Here is a 20560-nt window from a genome sequence, read left to right on the forward strand (position 1 = left end):
ATAACGCCAGGATCACACCCTGAGCCAAAGGCAGATGCTTAACCACTGTGCCACTCAGGCGCCCCATGGACATAGTATTAATTAATTGACTGTTTTAGCCACTCAAGGAGCCATTTAGCCAACACCGTCTATGTATTAACTACACATACCTGAATTTACTGGCATGTCCCACCACTATTTTTTTCCAATTTAATTTTTTGTTTTGTGGGTTTTTTTAAAGTGCATAATTCCGTGATTTTGGTATATTCACAGAGTTGTACGATCATCACTACCGCTTCTAATTCTAGAACTTTTTCATCACCTTAAAAATAAAGTCTATACTTATTACTAATTATTCTTTATTCTGTCCCCTATCCCATCCTTGGCAACCACTAATCTACTTTCAGTCTATGTGGATTTTCTTGTTTTGGATATTTCATATGAATGGAATAATACAATGTGTGGCCTTCTGTGACTGGCTTCTTTCATTTAGCATAATGTTTTCAAGGTTCATCCATGTTGTAGAATGTAGCCATGCTTCATTCCTTTTTATGGCTGAATAATATTTCCTTGTAGGGTATACATTTGGTTATTCATTTATCAATTGGTAAACATTTGGGTTGTTTCCACTTGGGGTAATTATAAATAATACTGCTATGAAACTTGTATACAAGGTTTTGTGCGGACAGAGGTTTTCTGTTCTTTTGGGTAGATACCCAGGAGCAGAGTTGCTAAGTCATATGGTAATTCTAAATTTAACATTTTGAGGAACTCTCTGCTTTCCAAAGTGGCATTTACATTCCTACTATTGTATGAGGATTCCTACACTATTGTATGAGGATTCCAGTTTCTCCACAGATTCATTAATGCTTGTTATTGTCTATCTTGACTATACCCATACTAGTGGCTATGAAGTTTAGATTTACATTTTTTTAATGACTAAGAATATTGATCATCTTTTCATGTACTTACTTATTGGCCATTTGTATATTTTCTTTCAGCCATTTCTTACCCTTTTTTGACCCCTGTTTGAATCTATTCAAAATCAAGTTACCTACTTAGCTTTTCTTCTTCAGTTTGGCTGGCTTGTTCCTTGGCCTAATTCTGAAGCATGCTTTCTTCATTTTTTCCTTTCTTCCCACAATTACTATACATGCACCCTAATCTTTTTTAATAATTTAAAGAATTTCAATGAAGGCCCCAATTAATGTCGTTAATGTTCTGGTAGCGATTGAAGAATGAGCTCTTCTTACTACAATATTTGTGCAAACTCTGCTTATTTTTGTGGCTTTTTGTGATGATTTATAAGCACTAAAATAGAGATTGGACAAGACAATTTTTCTTTTGAATTGTGTGCATGGAAACATTTGAAACTACAGATTGTCATCAGTGGGTCAGACAGCCAGGAATATGGCAGGCCTGGAGAGCCTACGCAGGTCAACAGAACAATATAAGCCAAAAATCATAGCTGTGGGTGCAGTTGATATGCAAATTCAGTTGGCAAAATCAAGGTCAGAATCTTGGGTGCCAAGTCAAAACTGAAGCATCAGGTTATGGGTAGAATTTTGATGATAGAGCGATAGGCTGCCACTTTTGGAATAAACCAGTAATTCACAGCATGGGGTTCCTAGACCAGCAGCATCAGAATCACCGGGAAACTTGTTAGAAATGCAGATTCTTGGGGCGCCTGTGTGGGTCAGTTGTTAAGCGTCTGCGTTCGGCTCAGGGCGTGATCCCCGCGTTCTGGGATCGAGCCTCACATCAGGCTCCTCCGCTGGAAGCCTGTTTCTTCCTCTCCCACTCCCCCTGCTTGTGTTCCCTCTCTCTCTGGTTGTCTCTCTCTCTCTGTCAAATAAATAAATAAAATCTTTAAAAAGAAAAAAAAAAAAAAGAAATGCAGACTCTTGGCCCCCAGCCCCACTCCATCCCAGACCTACTGAATCAGAAATTCTGGGAGTGTGACCCAACAACCCATATGGTTTAATAAGCCATCTAGATGATTTTGATGTACTCATAAGTTTGAGAACCACTGACCCAAACTTCTAAGCATGTACCAAAGGAGAGAGTGGTCTGTTGACGTAGCAAAAATTTAGCATTTAGTGAGTACACACAAGGGCATGGCTGTAGCCAAAAGCAATATCTGTAGGAAGGTCTTCTTGCCAAAGGGATCATCTTCAGAGGCCTCTTCTCTTCCAGTCAAGAGTTCTAATACAGACAGAGTTCACACAGGGTAGGAAAATTCATGGTAAACCAAGTCCATGAAAGTGAAGGAGGGCCAGTGTTTTGGCATGGGAGGAACTGGGATGTGGTATTAAGTAGGGTGTTGGCTCTTTTTGTGCTAAGATTTGTTCCTTGAGTGAAGGCATTCATACAAGTTGGCAAAAGCATGTCACAGAGAATAATGAGGAAGATATCAGTAAAAGTAAGTAGTTTGGAAGAGGGTCTGTACATCTGGTAGACCCATAGAACTTTCACTGGACTGATGTGATAAAGTCAGGTTTGTGACAACCTACAAGTATAATCCACCATGTGCTGGAAAGGAGGATGTTCTTCTAACATAAGAAAACTCCAAGGGGAATTTTCCTTTCTAATGACAAGAAAAAGCTTTTATTTCTCCTTTGATCTTTGTGCTTTCTCCAGCTCCCTGGCCAGGACCAAATATGGCTTCATTGTTCTCTAGTTGTGTTCAGGACAGTGGTGACTGGAGCCAGTGAGAGGAATGCCACCATATGCTTCCTGCAACTGCATTTCACTAGAATCTAAGTGATGGTTGTGAGAACATCTCATAGATTCCTAGGCAATGGATAGATTCTTAGGCCCAGAATATACATTTCAAAAGGGACCAATGTTGTCTTCATGAAATTCTATAAATTGTTGTCTTTATATATCTTTTGTGACTTTTTCCCCTCCATTTAATAAGAATATTAAAAGACAAGAAATAACAGAATGCATTTGGTTTAATCCTATTGAAACTTTTATATTGTGCTATCAATAAAATTGTCAGTAATAATTCCATTAGAAAGGTTAATTTTGTTGTTCTTTATCCTTTAGGGTTTTTATCGTACAATAGTGTCAAACACACTCTTGCAGGTCTTTTTCTATACTAGAGAGAACTAAGATATTAATCTTTCATAATGAAATAAGCAGTAAAACTTAAAATTCTATCCAAATATATTATTGACATTGCCTTTTGTGTATTCAAAATGCTGCACAGTAAGGGTATTTTGGAAAATAACTCAGCTGCTTGTTGTGTTTCTGCTTTAAACATCTCCGGACAGCTAAGATTGTAATAAGGCTTAGAAATCTAATGTTTAGGGTAAAAATAAATATCCCTTTTAGAATGAGCAGTTGAAATGGGGTTTGTAATTAATATGTAATAATTGAGTATCTGAAAACAACATTTCAAATTTGAATTATTCTTTTTCTGATAAATGTATAATCCATTTTTATTTAAAATGTATAATATTCACAAAAAATATGGTCTAAAATGGGTCTGGCTTGGAACAATGTTCTCATCAACTCTAAAAGAAACACTATGAAATAGCTAGAATGATGTGAATGGATATGTCTTCAGTCATGAAAATACTGAATATATTCCTTTTTTTTTTTTCCTGTGTATTTGTGTGTGTGTGTATTTTCAACTTGGTAGCATAGCATTTGCTGCTTTATCATGTTAGAAATATAAAATCATACTTTTTAACATTAAAAAAGCTGAATTCTTAGCAATTTCTATAATTAGTTGTTAGCTACGTGAGGAATACATTCCTTGTTAAAATGTCTAAATGCATAATTCAGTCAACAATTACATTACTAATATTTTTTGTTTGTTTATTTCTTAGTTTTATTTATTTTTTCTTATTAGAGATACCTAATCAATCCTGACAAGGGATTGATTATCCTCATTAGAAATAAAAATGTGATGAAAATGCATATAATTTGTATGGGATGTAGAGATATCATGAAGAAAGTGTGAAGTTGTACATTAAGTCAATTCAAATCCACAAAGAGCTAGCTATTACTAAATCTTAGCCTGGACAAAAAAAGAATTTATATCCAGTAAAAAAGCTGATAGAGAATAGAATTACATATGATACATGTAGAAGTTAGAAAAAGGTGTTCCCATCAGAGAACAAAAGTTTCAAGCAAAGGGACACCTATTGGAAAGAAAACAGCTGAAAACTAGCTTACCGATCCAGAAAATAAGTTGAAGAAATACTCTAGAATGTGCAGTAGATGAAATATTTGAGAGAATGTGAAGACATTTGAGACATATACAACCCATCTGTTAAGAATTCTAGAAAGAATGTATAATATGAAAGAATAGTTGTAACTTCATAACTAAAAGGGAAAAGAATTCCTGTATTGAAAGAAGCTAAACAGAATTCAGAATTCCAAGAATAAATAGGAGGTTCCTAAAACTTCTGGAGAGGAAAAGAAATCCAGCTTACTTATGGAGGTATAAAAAAATCAAACTGGCTTTTCTCATGAAAGAAGTAAATGAAGCAAAATCTTCAAAATTCTGAGAGAAAAATTAATTGAAACCTAGAATCATATATGCCAGGAAACTAACATTCAGAAATCAAAACAAATGAAAAGCATTTGCAAATCCAGTGCCGTAGAAAATGCCCAGCTACAGACTATCTCTGAAAGACTTACTCAAGGATACACTGTGAAAAGAAAAAAAGGAAAAAAAAAAAAAAACAGTTCAAGAAAGAGAAGATCAGGGATCCAACTAATAGTGGAAGTAAAGAAGCCAGTAAAATATAAATTCTGATGGAATTGGTTAATATGAATGGTTATGGATTTTGAGAATATAATGATGAAATACTGACTAGATAGGGAAGAACTTCCAGTTATCCCATTTATGTACACTGTGAATACAATTATGTACGAATACAAATCAGTCAAGTCAGAGTTTATAACCTACTACATGCCAGGTACTATGCCTGATGTTTTCACATATAATACATAGTTTATACCCCATATCAAACTTGAGAAGTAAATATAATTGTTTTTGCAGAAGAGGAAAAGTAATTTGCCCAAGTTCACCTATTTGGTGAGTGGGGTTTTCCATTGGGATGTGAAGACTTGTTTTCTTGTTCTTTCCTGATATCATCCAGTCTAATTATAATTACACAGGGACCATCCTTTTTTGATATCTCTAGACACGTCTCTATAATATAATTACTTTTCTACTCATACCAGCCTGCCCATCTTGCTGTTTCTCTCAGCATAGTACCTCCTCAGCCAAATTATCTTATCTCAACAGCACCCCATTTCTGAATAAAAAGTGGAATTTTTACTTATTGGGCTACATAATAGTGTATTTCTAGAGAATCGGTCACCAGCTGTTTCTATTTCTGTCTTCTAAAAATCTCATAGTCTTACTTAATTATCAAAGCTTCCAGGCAAACATTTCATTCTTGTCAGCTGAATGACTATGAAAAGTTCTCTTGATTTTGTTGCTGTTTTGTTTTGTTTTGTTTTGCGTGGTTTTACCGTAGTGGTTTCCACCAAATAATCTTACAGAGACACATGTGGACCTCTTTAAATCGGAGTCTCACATGAATCATGTTTGAAGGGCTCAGTGATATATTCTCTTCCCCTCAGTGATTCCGTGCCAGGCCCAAAGTAGGCAAGGAAGAAAAAAAGTTTAAAAAAAAAAAAAAAAAAAAAGGCTGCCTTGACACAGGAAAATTCATCATCTTCAACTGTACAATTTTTGTTTCTCTTACTAATCCTCCTCTACTTTTTGACCCTACTCTGCACTTGATTTTTATGTTAAGGATAGATTTTCAGGAGGCTTGACGAACACCACAATAATTCAGGCCTCGGTTACTGTTCTGATTTTCCCATTTCTGTCAGCCCCTCAGTCACGCAGGATGAAGGTACTTTGAATACATTCTGACTGCCCTCTCACTTTTCTCCCGCCCATCTTGAAACCATCATTAAACTCTGCCAGTTTACCTTGATGTTTCTTGACTATCTACCTCCCGTTTCCTTCCCACCAGCCTGATTTAATGTTACCTTTTCTCCTTTCCTTTAGAAGTCTACAACGCATTCCGCAAAGGAGTGTGAGGAAGTAAGACCATTGTCATGATTTCCCTTGGGAATTCACGATCCTGAAGCATCCCTCTTTTCTTTATCCTGTGATGTCTTGTAGAATTCTTGCTTAGGGGCACCTGGGTGGCTCAGTCGTTAAGCATCTGCCTTCAGCTCAGGGCGTGATCCCAGAGTTCTGGGATTGAGCCCCACCTCAGGCTCTTCCACTGGGAGCCTGCTTCTTCCTCTCCCGCTGCCCCTGCTTGTGTTCCCTCTCTTGCTGGCTGTCTCTCTCTGTCAAATAAATAAATAAAATCTTTAAAAAAAAACAATTCTTGCTTAAAAGGCTGTTCTCACCATTTTCTTTTCTACTAGAATCAGTTAATCTTAGCTTTTCTTCCTTGGGTCCTTGCAAGCTGCTTATTTAAGAAGCATTTCTCCATTCTCAACAATTTGGTGAACAGAAGTGACCCGATCACCATTTCACAGAAGAGGAAACAGATACCAGTCTAGATACTAAAGATTAACCAAAAAGAAACAAATTGTGTTTAGTTAAGATTACTCTTTTAAAAATTCCGTAACTCACATAAAGTTGCAGCAGAGACATACCATTTCTTAACAAGTCCTGTGCATCTGGTTTTCCCTGTACAGTTAAGAGAGATCACTGTTTCTTCAGAGTTGAGGACCAGATAAAGTAGTTAGAGGTGTCCATTTTGCATTAGAAAAGGAAATAGTTATATTTAATTACTAGATCTGTACAGCAGGAAGCTCTAAGCAGTTCTGAAAGGATGGTCTGGGGACCCCTCTTTCAGGGGATTCGTGGTCAATACCACGTTCATATTATACTTCGAGGTTATTTACATTTCTTACTCTCTTTATCTCTTGAGTGTACAATGCAGCTTTCCAGAGGCTACGTGACATGTGATGACATCATTTTCCTGATAGTTAATGGCATCTGTGCTTCTCTTTTCTTGTGTGATGTATATACCCACTGAAACAAAAGCTCTTTTGGTCTTCAGTTAATTTTAAGAGCGTAAAGAGGTCTTGAATCAAAAAGTTTGAAAACAGCTCCTATCTTGCCCAATGAGCCAACCATCTCTGAGAGAGAGAGATCTTACCCTCCCTTACCCCTTTTTCATATTGTTGACTATGTTTAAGTGAACTCATGAAAAATGTGGCTTCACAGTATAGAAATTTCCACTTATTCTTTCCTTTAGAATCTATGTTAAACTAATTCTTAAAATATTCTGTCCTTCTCATTGTCTTTACTAAATAAAAGTGTTTCTTTAGAAAATTAGGCGTAGAAGCTGGTGTGGATGTGTATACCATGAGAATAGAACCGGAATGAGAGTACAGGTGTAAATGTACAGAATACCTATAGTCTAGTGTGGTCTTATGAATGTACTGCTCTGTGAGAGAAACTAAGCTTGGTTTATTTTGATGGAGAGGTAGGTTCATTATACCCAGATGTCACTTTTTAAAGAAATGTGAACAGTGATTCCATTAAGTTTTGAGAAGATATGTAGAGAATCTTTTTCCATTTTGTCATTTGAGAGCCAAAACCAATCTCTAGAACAAAGCAGATTTATTCTAAAATGAGCTATATGCAGATGAGGGAAATGACACATTTAAAAAATGCATTATTTAATTATCTCTTGCAAAAAAAAAGGCAAAGGAGTCACCATACTTTTTCCCCCCTCCCTATGGGTAGTCTTTGGAAAGAATCTTGTTGGAGTGTGATGGCATTAGAGTCTTTTTTTTTTTTTTTCATCTGTTGTATACTTATTAGGAAATTTTTGATCAGGCTATGCTGAGTCTTTCTGTGAAGAAATAGATTCTCGGTTCCATAAAAATGTATGTTGAATGATATGAGCCAGTTAAACTACATTCCATTGTTTTCCCAGTCTAGACTGGCCATTCTACCTCATTGTTTTCCCTAGTCCAATATATCATCTCTGATTAGATTGATTATATCAGGCCAACTTTTATTTAATCACCCACAAATTCACTAATTATCCATTAAACAACTGTTCCCATAGAGTTTTTGGCTTTCTGGGAAACTCAAACATAGATTTGTCATGTTCCCTGCAGTGGAAGCAGGGAGTCTCTACATCAAGACAGGAAACACAGAATCACAGCATCCCAGAATTAGAAAGAATCTGGGAGTGCGTATATTCATAGTTGATTGTCTCCAGTGACAGGAAATGCCTTGCCTCCTCAGGCAGAATATTGTGTTATTAGAGAGCTCTGACTGATGGAATTTTATTAGTTGTATGTACAGAAGTATTGATGTTAAAAGTCATATAAATGGTCAAACATAAGTGATATTGGAGACCACAGAGGAGAAATGAGTTCAGAATTAGTTCATGTAGTAGTACTCATGGATCACTGAAAGTGAAGATAAATTCTCCTTGGGTTTTATGGAATGGAAAGGATTTTGAAAGGCAAAGATGGGGGCCTCTCTTGACACCAGGAGAAGTCTGGAGTCAGAAAAGCACAAGACCTGTTTTGTGCAAGTGAATTGGGGCAATTGCCCTATGTACCTGGCACACAGTGGATTCTCAATGAATATTTATTGAATAAACGACAAAATTAATGACTGAGTGAATTATCATAGAAGAGCCTTTCTTGCCCATACTCGTGTTGGTAAGGGAGCTATAAAGGAAGGCTGATGACAAGAAAGCACATGCAATACAGCATCAGCCTTTGTGTTCTGGCAATGACCACCCCTGCACACTTAGTCCTAGCCTAGAATCTGCATTTGTTGAATTACCCTTACTGCGGGGGAGGAGGGGTAGTGATGACTAGCATTCACTTATTTTTACCCACTAAGTAGGATTCTTAAACTCTACTTTCCCCTTGAATCTTAATAAAGTGCTGGATTTGCATCTGTCTGAAAAGTCTGCAGATTGCTGCCCATCCCTTGAACCGGAACAAAGACCTAATTATTATCTTCCTTGAAAAAGTCATATTGTCTCTCTGGACCTCCACCTCCTCTCACCCCTGCTACTGAAGCATTAGAAATGCCATGTATTTGACTCATTTCCTTCTAAGATGTGTTCTCTTTTGGTTCATTCTAAAATGATGTGAAATGTTGGAATTTTGCAGATAATTCATCTTCCCACAGTCTTTCTGAATCCCCTCTCTGTTGGAAATAACACTATTGTAATGCAGATGCCCCCAATACCCTGTGGAATCCCTAAGATTCTATAAATGGCTGACCACAGGATATCCCTTTTACACAAATTTCAATCCCTGTTATTGAAAATGGACCATTATATAAAGGGATCCAGTTGAAACAGGAGACTGTCTCATCAGCAATATCACCCTTAAACAGATTTTCAGCAATAGAGGGAGAACTAATAAACTATTAAAGATAGGCTTTGCCTCTTCCTTCTTTCTTTCTCTCCCTTTCTCTCTCTCTCTCTCTCTCTCTCTCTTTTTTAATATAGAGGGTAACATTTTGGTAGAAATTCCTCAAATAATATTTGATAATTTAAACCTCATAATTTAAGTTTAAAACCTCACAACTTTAAAGTCAATGAAGCATGAAACATATTATCAGCGCACAATGTCTAAAACATGGCAACATCATCAGATTGTCATGTAAAAATGGGATCAAACTTCAACCTGAGCTGGGTGTATCCATTCAAGCTTTGACAGTGCATTTTATATGCCTTTATCAGCTGCAAAATGCAAAAGTTGTTTAGCTACTCAGTATTTACTCTTAGACACAGACATCTTATTTAGGGAACCATAGCTCCCAAGGAGGCTAAGAGAGGTAAACCGAAGCTCTTTATCACAAAAAACAGTGGAAAGACACGGTTAACTCACAGAGTCAAAGGAGAATGGGCTAGAAAATAACACTGTAAGTGATAGTTTGTCCCAAACTCATGCAAAGAGCTGGATGACTGTAGTCTTTCTGGATATAGAAAGAAACCCATCATGCAACTGAGAAGTGTGTGAGAAAATCATCCAAACTTAGAAACCTGCAGGGCAATGGTTGAAGTACATTCTAACTGATGTCTGCTGCAGATTGAAAAGGAACATCTTATGGACAATTGATTGTTTCTTGAAATATAACAAAAACAAGCTTTGAAAATGTGTATATGAAAACATTGACCTATATGGAAAGAAAAGGCAGCATTTACTTTGTAATGCTATCAGGTGGTAATTCAATTTCCTGTTTACTGAACTTCAAGTGTGCTGTTTCAGGTCATAGACTGGTGGTGCTTATCATATAAATTGGCCAATAAGATTTACAAATAGTACCTTTAGTGCTTGGATATGTGGTTGTATCTTTAGAAAAGAAAATCAATTTAATTCTGCGCATTGGTTTTCTCCTTAAAATTCATGCAATTTGAATATGATTGACGGGGCACTGCATCATTATGCAGCCTGTTAGATGGACCGATTATGCTTATGAATACAAGAGTGGAGTGAATGAAAGCAACATGTAATTGATTCTACACTGGTCTGACTGTTCATTAACAGTTTGAATGTAGCACAGTCGCTTCTCAAATGGAAAACGATGAGAGCAACCTATATGTGCTCTCTCATTTGTTTTAAAATTCATTATGCTAATATTTTTTCACAGAATGTTTTTGCTGATTTTTTTTCTTTCTTTCTTTTTTTTTCCCCCCAAGGATAAGTCTGATTGAATCTTTGTAAATAATTCTCCTGCTTTCAATACTTATTTGGCATTCCAATCACACATTTTTCAATTTACACTTTTGGAAATGAAAGCATGCTCTCCCCTGCACCCCCCTCAAAGAAAACCTATCCTACTCCCCTTCTCTATATAGTTCAGACTAATTTCCCAGGATAAAATGAGGTGGGGGAATGCAAGGTGCTGATTTTAGCTTCAAAACAAAAGAGGATTTATAGACTGATTGATTTCTGAAATAGATGAGCAAAAACAGCTTTCATTTATCTTGCCACACTTTCGTGTGATAGAGCACAAAAGGGCCTGCCATCTCATTTTCCATACCTCTTCAAGGGCTTGCATTTGAAATGTTGATTAAATGTACAAATTGCATGGCTGTTTTCTCGGCTTTCTTCACTTGTATAAGAGAGGGCCTCAAATGTATGAAGGCTGCCTTTCCTTTCTTGAATGAGAAGCTGGGCATTTCAGGGAAATAGCATTACTTTTATTGCTCACGGGGAGATATGATGCTAATTCTATAACAGCCATCCCTACTCTTTCCTTTGCCCCCAGCTTCCTGCCAGATTTGTGTTTAGAAGAAGTAACAAAACTAGTGATGGGCCAGGCAGTTCTATATAGGAGCTACAATTTCACGGTGATCTCCAAATTAGATTGTATTTGCAATTAATAAATGTATTAATTCAACCTGTCTTTAGCTCTGATTTTTATTAAATCAGCAGTTGACTTATTAAGATAATATGTCTGAGAAAACACTGGAAATAGATTTTTTTATTATGATGAAAACTTTCAAGATTTACTCTCTTAGCTATTTTTGAATATGCAATATAGTATTATAAACTACAACAGCCTTATAAACAACAGCATTATAAACACCATGCTGTACATTACATCCCCAGGCCTTATTTATTTTATGACTGGAAATTGTACCTTTTGACCCCTTCATCCAATTCTGCCACCCCACCCTGCAACTCTACCTCTGGCAACCACCAATATGTTCTTTGTATCAAGAGCTTGGGTTTTTATTACTGTTTTTGTTGTTTCAGATTCCACATAAAAGTGAAACGACAGTGTTTGCCTTTCTCTGTCTGACCTATTTCACTTAGCATAAGGCTCTCAAGGTCCACCCATGTTGTCAAAAATGGCAGGACTTTTTCTTTTTTATGGCTGAGTAATATTCCACTATGCATATACACACCACATTTTCTTTATCCATTCATCCATTGGTGGACACTGAGATTGTTTCCATGTTTTGGCTATTGTCAAGAATGCTGCCTGAACTGGAGGAGATAATGCTTAGTGAAATAAGTCAAGCAGAGAAAGACAACTATCATATGATTTCTCTCATCTATGGAACATAAGAACTAGAATGATCAGTAGGGGAAGAAAGGGATAAAGAAAGGGGGGGTAATCAGAAGGGGGAATGAAACATGAGAGACTATGGACTATGAGAAACAAACTGAGGGCTACAGAGGGGAGGGGGGTGGGGGAATGGGATAGACTGGTGATGGGTAGTAAGGAGGGCACATATTGCATGGTGCACTGGGTGTTATACACAACTAATGAATCATCGAGCCTTACATCGAAAACCGGGGATGTACTGTATGGTGACTAACATAATATAATAAAAAATCATTATAAAAAAAAAAAAAAAAAGAATGCTGCCTGAACGTGGGGTATAGATATCTTTTTCATTTCATGTTTTCATTTCCTTCAGCTAAATACTAAGTAGTGGAATTGCTGGATCTTATGGTAGTTCCAGTTTTAATTTTTTGAGGAATCTCTACACTGTTTTCTATAATGGCTACGTGGAAATAGATTTAATCCTATTGGCTTTTTATGTGGTTTCTAATAGATCTACCGTAAGACTTTTTAATTAAAAGACATGCTAACCAAAATAAAGTCCAAATGCTGAGAGGTCCTGAGATGTGGCCATTTTAAAATACGTTCCTAAATTCATTGCTACTCCTACCATCAAGAGGTGGGGTCTATGTGTCTCCACTTGAAATGGGTGGGATTGTGTGATGGTTACAACCAATAGAGATGGTGGTAGTGATACTATGCGACTCCCAAGGTTGGGTTATAAGTGTCACATAACTTCTACCTCTGGTACACTTGCTTTTGGAGCCCTGAGCTGTCATGTGGGCAGTCTGACTATTCTGAGACCTCCATGTTGTGAGGAAACTCGAACTAGTCCATATGGAGAGTACCTGAGACTATATGAAGAGGGAGAGATGCCAGTCCAGGTCTTAGCTGCTATATAGCCCTCACTGTTCCATTGCCAGCCATGGGCTGACTGCAACCATGTGAGAGACTCTACACCAGATCCCCTAGCTGAGCCCTTTCAGAATTTCTCACCCAGAGAAACCATAAGAAATAATGAAATGGTTGTTATACTCTTAAGCCACCATGTTTTGGGGTAGTTTTTGTTTATTTTTGTTTTGTTGTTTTAGGGGGGTTTGTTTTTGTTTTTATCCACACCGATAGCTAACCAGAATCTGTGTGTGTATAAACTATGAGGTTAAAGTAATGGGATTCATGATAAACATGCCAAATTTTGTATATACAGATGTATGTCATTTCCTTCAATAAACAGTCACCTTAGGAAAACTTTATCCATAATCACATTGTCATTGTGATACATATCTCCCTACGTTGATGTGTGACTTTGGACATTTTATTCTCCCTCCCTGGTTCCCTTGAACAAGGGAAAATAGATTAAATTTTCTATATTGTCCTTTTCATTTCTAAAAATTCTTAACTATTATTCAAAATTCTTTGGTTACTGAGGTATCTAAGATGTATATTCTCATACTACATTTCCACTATAAAGTATCTAGGATTCAATTTGCATATTAAAATTGTAGCGAAAGTTTCAAGATAGATATTTAACATATAAGAAAAAAATGCCCTTTCGTCCACCATTTAAACCTACTTTTATCTGAAAATAATTACTTTACATAAAGAGGTTATTGAGAGTAGCAAAATAAGGAAAGATGTACCTAGTGGAGTCATTCTGTTAAATCCCTTGGAATTATATCTTTTTCAAGAATATTTTCATTTTTGCAGTGATGGAAGGTCATCTTTATAAAGCATAGTAACAGTCTTTGTAGGGATATGGTAGATGGGATCCAGGATCGTGGTTTAATAAACCATATACCCTTTGTTTTAATGCTTTATTTAGTTGTTGAGTAGATAACGTATTCATATAATTTGAACATAAAAAAATATAACAGGCAAACACTGAAAAGTCTCCTTCCTGTATATGCCTCCATTTTTGCAGTTTCTATCACAACCCTAGTAGGGAAGCACTGTGATTAATTGCTTGTTACTGCTTCCAGAGACGTTTTATGCAGGTATTAGCTAAAATAAACATGTATTCTTTCCTTCACCTGTGGTGGATTTTTATACTAATGGTAACATACTAATTATACCTCTCTGCATTTCTTTTTTACTTAGTAATGTATCTTGGATATCTTCCCATATGCACGTGTAAACACCATCTTTGCTCTTTTTACAGAAATACAATATTTCATTGTATAAATGCACAATTCTTTTACTAGTCCTTACTGATGGACATTTAGGTTGTTCCCAGTCTTTGCCTATTAGATACAGTGTTACAGTGAATGACCTGTGTAAATGCCATCTTGCATATGAGTAAGCATATTATCAGGGATACATTCCTAGAAATACAACTATTAGATCAAGAGGAGTCTACATTTATAATTTTGATAGGTACTTAAAACACTGTCTCTGGGGATGGGACCAATTTGCACTTTATTTTTATAAGCATGTTTGAGAAACTTGAACCATGACTAGTGCTCAGTTATCTGGACAAGAATGAATTAGACTACTAAGAATCTATAGAGCAATTCTTAATAGGCAAACAGGAGAGGAATTGCATTCAGGAACAGCAAAGAATCTTAGTGGCCATCTTATTCAACTCCTCTTTTAGCTTGGAAAGGGAAACCCAAAGAGGAGAGTGACTTGTCCAAAGTCACACAGCTGATTAGTGACGGATCTGGGACTTCTGACTTTTAATCAGACCTGAGGACTTAAAGTGTGGCATATTTTCCACATCAGAGCAGAGATGATGACTGTCATTTCTGCCTATGTGTATAAAGTGTCTTGGATGTTGCTGCTGCTGGTGGTAATGGTAATCGAGCCTCCGTGTGCACCAGAAATCAAATTAGACATTTCTGTTTACGTTATCTTATTTATACCAAAGGATCCACAAATTCATGTGCAAGTGAAAGCATTATCTATGGATTGAATGCATATATCTCACAGACATGTATCCACTATTAAGATGCTATTGTGTTCAATAAAATGTAAATTAGTGCAAAGCATCATTGATGTTGTAATAGCTGTTTGTCTTGAACTTGTTCTCAATCAATGGATTTTGAAACTACTATTGTGAAAGGGTAGTCTATGATATTTTTGATATTAAGAAAGGAACCTTAATACTCACAAAGCTTGCAAGCCACTTGTTTTAGGTCTCTTGTAACTGCCCACGCATCGGTTTGTACTCCATTTGTCTCTGATAACAAAGGTAAATGTTAATGTTGCCAGACATCACAGAATAAACCACAGAGATCATCCAAGCAGCTGATTTGTTTCACGAGTAAGGAAACCAAGGCAGGGACTAGTGAAAGGATGGCTTCATCTGGGGCACTTGGCAAGTCAGGGCTGGAGCTGGAATTGGAAGGCAGACCTCCCGACTGAGTTTTGTAACAGGAAAAGAGGAACTCGTCAGTGTGGACGAATCACTCCTAAGTGCTGTGAACAATTAAAATAATAAAGGGAATTTACTTTGGGCCTCACATTGATTCACCTTCAGCTTTGTGGATCTGAGAGGTCATCGTGTTGGTCGATAATAGCACTTGATCTTGGATGTTGTAAGCTTAATGTAGAGCATAAAATATAAAGATCAATATTTTGATGTTGAAGAGAAGGCTCATTGATTGGCTGTTTGTCCTCAGACTTTTAAATTAAATGGAGAACTGAAGAAATGTAAGGAATAATTTTTCATAAATTCCATTTAAGTTATGTGGGCAATGATGTCTACAGGGAAAAGAAAAGAAAAGAAAAGGGATTTTTTAAATGTCATTATTTTCTCCTTTTATGGTCTCTCTCTCTCTCTCTTTCCCCTTCCCATTAATGCCCCTAAGCCCTGTGTTTACGTGGCTCAAGTAGAAACATCTTTATGACCCCAGATAAGAGGCACTTATTCTTTTTTTTTTTAATGATTTTTTATTATATTATGTTAGTCACCATACAGTACATCCCCGGTTTCCGATGTAAGGCTCGATGATTCATTAGTTGTGTATAACACCCAGTGCACCATGCAATACAAAGAGGCACTTATTCTTGACCTTCTCCATCCATAATATAAGGAATCCAACATCATGTACCTTGTTGCATCTTTATGTATTAAGTATTTGATGTACAGAGGCAGTTGGGAAGAAGGGGAAAAACAAAGCAAAACCCATGGATTTGTCCTTCAACAATGGCAGTGAGGGTGCCAGGGTTGTCCTGGCATAATATTTCCCAAAGGCAAATTTGTGGAAATTTAGTCCCTTGAAGTACTCTGTAAAACGTAGTTCTCAATAGTCAAATGTATTCCATTCTATATCCCCTCTTGTTGAGACTCATAATCCATTGTTGCTTACTAAATGTCCTGAAAGTTCTGCACTGAGGTAGCTGTTTTGACTTAATTTCACCCTGTGACTCCCAAATGTAATTGACCTTTAAACCTACATCCTACTGTACCCATTTTTGGGAAATGCTGTCCTCTAGAATCCTGGGTTGTTACTCTACAGCTTCTCTCCCTTTGGATTCATCGGGGGATTTAGAATATCATAGCTGGGCACAGACAAGCAGTCACCAAGGGGAAAATGAAGTAAGCTAAGTACAACCTTCCTTTCCACGTATTCTAGCATTTGCTTCAAAATGGAAGCTAATGTGAAATATTCATACAAAAGTTCACTACATCTGATAGAGGACTTGTATTGCTTCAATAGATAACGGCACTTATGTGTTACTCTATTATAAAAAAAATAGTATCACTGTGTACTGTTTTTGTTTTGTTTTGTTTTGTTTTTGCTAAGTATAACCTAGTCTCCCTTTGTCCTCTCCTATGTTATTGTGGTTCTCACTTTAAAGCCAGGTTTACCTGCACGAGAACATCTTCATGAAGTCACTGGTGACATTTCTGCCTATTTTGATTACAAGATATCATCTTTAATATTATCTGACAAGGGTTTTAATACTGTTTCAGAGTTAAAAGTTGAAATCAACATGTTGGGGATTTTCTCAAACATCAAATAATACCCTCAGTATTTCACAGGCAAAAGCAAAGATTTTACCCGTAGTGACTTATTTTCTGCTATTTAAATTTCCTGTGCAATTTAAGACTGTTCCGTGGTCTCACTTTTGTGATGTGTTCTTCTCTTGTCATTGTTGTTGAAATGAAGTGGTACTGATTAGCCAAAGCAAATAATTTCGTTTCATTATAATATCCCAATAATATTAAACCAAATTTGTCTTTCTGATCAAACTTGATTAGTTGCTGTTACTTACATCAGTGAGATGGGCAAATAAGCCAGATTAACAGATAAGACTTTCTGGAAAACAGATGTTATAAGGCATTCAAGTAATTTGGATTATAATTTGAGTTCTTTCCTATGATCCTTATTGACTTTAAAACTAGAACAGTTCTATTTCATTATGTTCCTAAACGCAAACGTTTATGTGTGTGTAGGTATTAAAAAAATACAACAATGACTGGTTTTATGTGCAAAAAAACCTAATTCCTTGTTTTAAATATAGAGGCTGAAAGTATAGATTGCCTTTTGAAAGTTTTAATCTAGTAAACAATAGAAGCTAGGTAATTAATAGGGACTATTATGCCTCGCATACCTCATATATGTGAAGATTGGTAGGCCGCACTTTAAAATTGGTAGAGATGTTTTAAAGTTATTCCTTTTAGGGTTATTACTGATTGTTACAAATTATCTTGGCACATTTTCAGAAATTTATCCTTTTTTATTGTGTACAATGCCTGAAACTATTGTCTTATTTATAAGTAAAGTGATGTGAAACATTGGTTCGTCTTTTCCATGTCAATTCAGAACGCTCATTTTGCAGGCAGTTATTTCTCAGGTTATTTCCCACTAAGGATGTGTCTTTTGCCAGGGTGCCAATTATTCACCTCTTGTATTATAATCTGTCTCGCTTGGATCTGACCGATAACAATGAAATAATTTACTGGTAGGGGATGCCCTTTCCCAATTATCACCTTCCTGGGCAACTGCGCACTTTAAGAGGCTGTGCTATATAAAATCTTTTACTAGAGAAGCATTTGCGTCATCAATAATTCTTAGCTTGCTCGTCTCCAGGCTCCAACACAAATACCTGCAATAAATAAAGCACCAATTATGTGAAAAGTGAAAAATACCTTGCTTACGTTCTTTCTCCCTCCTTTTGCATGTGCAGATGTCATCCATACTGTAGGACCAATAGCCAGAGGCCATATTAACGGTTCCCACAAGGATGACCTTGCAAATTGCTATAAATCATCTCTGAAGCTGATGAAAGAAAATAACATCCGATCAGTCGTAAGTACTTTCATGTTTCTTATTTCTCATTCTTTTCAGCCTTTGTGTTTGGGAAAACAATCTCATCCAAAATGAGGGTAGGTAATTCGGAAAACTAAGGTCGAGATTCTCAGTAACTGCTGTGCTTCTGGTGATCATGACTCCGCCCTTTTGTATGCCCTAAGGATTTGCTTAATTGTGATGTTCTGGAATTTCAAACTGGAATTGTACAACCGGAGCGGTCCTATCTCCTTTCTTCCATCCATAGTGCCATCAGCTTTCAGAGAAAGTGTGCATCTGCGCATTTTAACTGAAAAGTTGCTGCCTTTTTAATCTATTTGGGTCTTCTTAAACTAAGTCTGCAGCTGGGTATGCCACATGCCTTCTAAGTTTTATCAGTTTAGACAGAGAGAGTTCAAAAAATGTGGATCTAATCTACTTCCTTGCCAGTAGGCTGGGATGAAAGGAGTCTCTTTGAGCTGGATTTGCGAGTATTTATTCACCTGCTTTTCTTTTGCAACATGTCCTACGTTTATTACATCTCAATTACACCAGGAAAATAAAAGTATGAGAAAAGTGAAAGTGTAAATACCCAAAAGTAAGTTAATTTAGGCAGAATCCCTGGGATCTTTTCATGTAGATTATAACCTTGGTGCAATTGTGGGGCAGGAAGATAGTTAAACCCTTGACTTCTTAGCAGGCTGAATGGATCAGCATTGCTTAGGAGGTCACAGAAGTGAAGGTTTTATTATTTGCATGAAGGAGCACTGAGAGTCAGACACATTTAGATAACCCTGGTTAGTTGCTGGACTTTTCATGCATGATTATAATTGTGAAATGCCTTTTTCCATGTATATTGGTGAGTTTGCTTAAAATAACAACACTCTTTTTGCAAGCTAATTATACAATCTTTTAAATCTTTGCATAATTATTAACAGCTGAATACTTCATTTTACTCTTTGATTTAAATTTTTTTCTTTAAAAATGAATCAGTAGGACCCCTCTGTCTTAGAGGAGAAAGCTGAAGTTCAAAGAGAATGGAGCAAAGCAAACTATTAAACCAGTGGGCTGATTTTGTTCTTTACAGCAAAATAAGGAAAATCAAAACAGGTGTGCACATTTAGGAATAATTAAAATTTTGTCAATATGGCCTATGGATTAAAAAGGCAAGGGGCTGAAGTATTTGGAAAACTGGATATGTATAGAAGTTTCTAGCTTGGGAAATACAGACCTTGAGACCTGAAGAGAGTTAGCTAATAAATTCACTGGCATCTCTAATGACTCCTTTTCTAAAGCCAGAAAAAAAGTAAGAAGATGCTACCCTGCTAGAAATATTGTAAAAGCAGCACCCATTCTTTTAATAGGAAAAAAGAAGTCTCTAGCGATGATGATCTTAAAACAATCATATCTGATATTTTACTGCTTGCTACCTTTAGGTAAGGAGTGGGAGAGTTATGGACTAAGCTTAATTGACTTTTATCAGATGACCTGCAGATGGACTGAAGCAATGCTCTCATCATCCTGGAATTGGAATTAGGTCTATCTAAATATCTTGGATGATGATTTTGAGGGGTTAATTACACCTTACTTGGTGCTAAGTTAGCAGGTGTTGCTAAACTGAAGTCATTTCAATATTAATAAATAAAAATGGAGGTGGAAAATATTTACAAAACATGAAGCAAAATGTTCAGCTAAATTAATCACCATGTTATGGCATGGTTGGATGGAGTTTCTATCAAATGTCTTGTCTCTTATTCACACACAAAAAATCTATTTTCCTTCCTTCCTTCCTTCCTTCCTTCCGTCCTTCCGTCCTTCCTTCCTTCCTTCCTTCCTTCTTCTCTCCTTACCACCTTCCCTCCCTTTCTCCTTCCTTCCTTCCTTCTTTCTTTTCTTTCTTAAAGAAGGAAAGGGACTTTCTATTTTATATGGAATATCATGTTCTTGACCAATGTTAAAAAAAATTATATTGCTAAAAATTTATAGTACTGGTATCATCAAATCCTCATTATATGGGGAAAATGGAAAATTCTTAAGAACCGATTACAATTGGATATACGTTTTAATGTATAGGCTTGTACTTTGTATACTTATTATGATAGATGGGGAGAGTTGGTTAATATAAAAAGCCTGGCTATTAAGATGGAAAATAAACTTAACTTGAGCTCATTTATATACACATCACAGAAAATTTCTCGTAAACCCTTTTACCAGAGCTGCTTAGTGTTTGCTTTACCAGTTGTCACTGTATGACCATGGATAAGCCGTGTCAATATTT

General features: G+C 36.4%; 1 protein-coding gene and 1 long non-coding RNA gene across 4 annotated transcripts in view; one reads left to right on the plus strand and one right to left on the minus strand.

The window, feature by feature from the left end:
* Positions 1-20560, plus strand: part of MACROD2 (mono-ADP ribosylhydrolase 2) — a 1872659-nt gene that overhangs the window by 1091548 nt on the left and 760551 nt on the right. For all 3 annotated transcript variants that reach the window (XM_057312671.1, XM_057312670.1, XM_057312672.1), the window contains exon 6: positions 18182-18303. In XM_057312671.1, coding sequence (XP_057168654.1) covers positions 18182-18303 — 122 coding nt within the window. The remainder of the gene's footprint in view (positions 1-18181; positions 18304-20560) is intronic.
* LOC130543794 (uncharacterized) overlaps positions 4689-20560 on the minus strand; it is a 41062-nt gene continuing 25190 nt past the window's right edge. Inside the window, exons 2-3 of the long non-coding RNA XR_008959408.1 lie at positions 15156-15224; positions 4689-6315 (exon numbers count right to left, since the gene is read on the minus strand). This is a non-coding gene — a long non-coding RNA (uncharacterized LOC130543794). The remainder of the gene's footprint in view (positions 6316-15155; positions 15225-20560) is intronic.

Source organism: Ursus arctos, unplaced genomic scaffold (assembly GCF_023065955.2).
Source record: "Ursus arctos isolate Adak ecotype North America unplaced genomic scaffold, UrsArc2.0 scaffold_16, whole genome shotgun sequence".
Classification (NCBI taxonomy): domain Eukaryota; kingdom Metazoa; phylum Chordata; class Mammalia; order Carnivora; family Ursidae; genus Ursus; species Ursus arctos.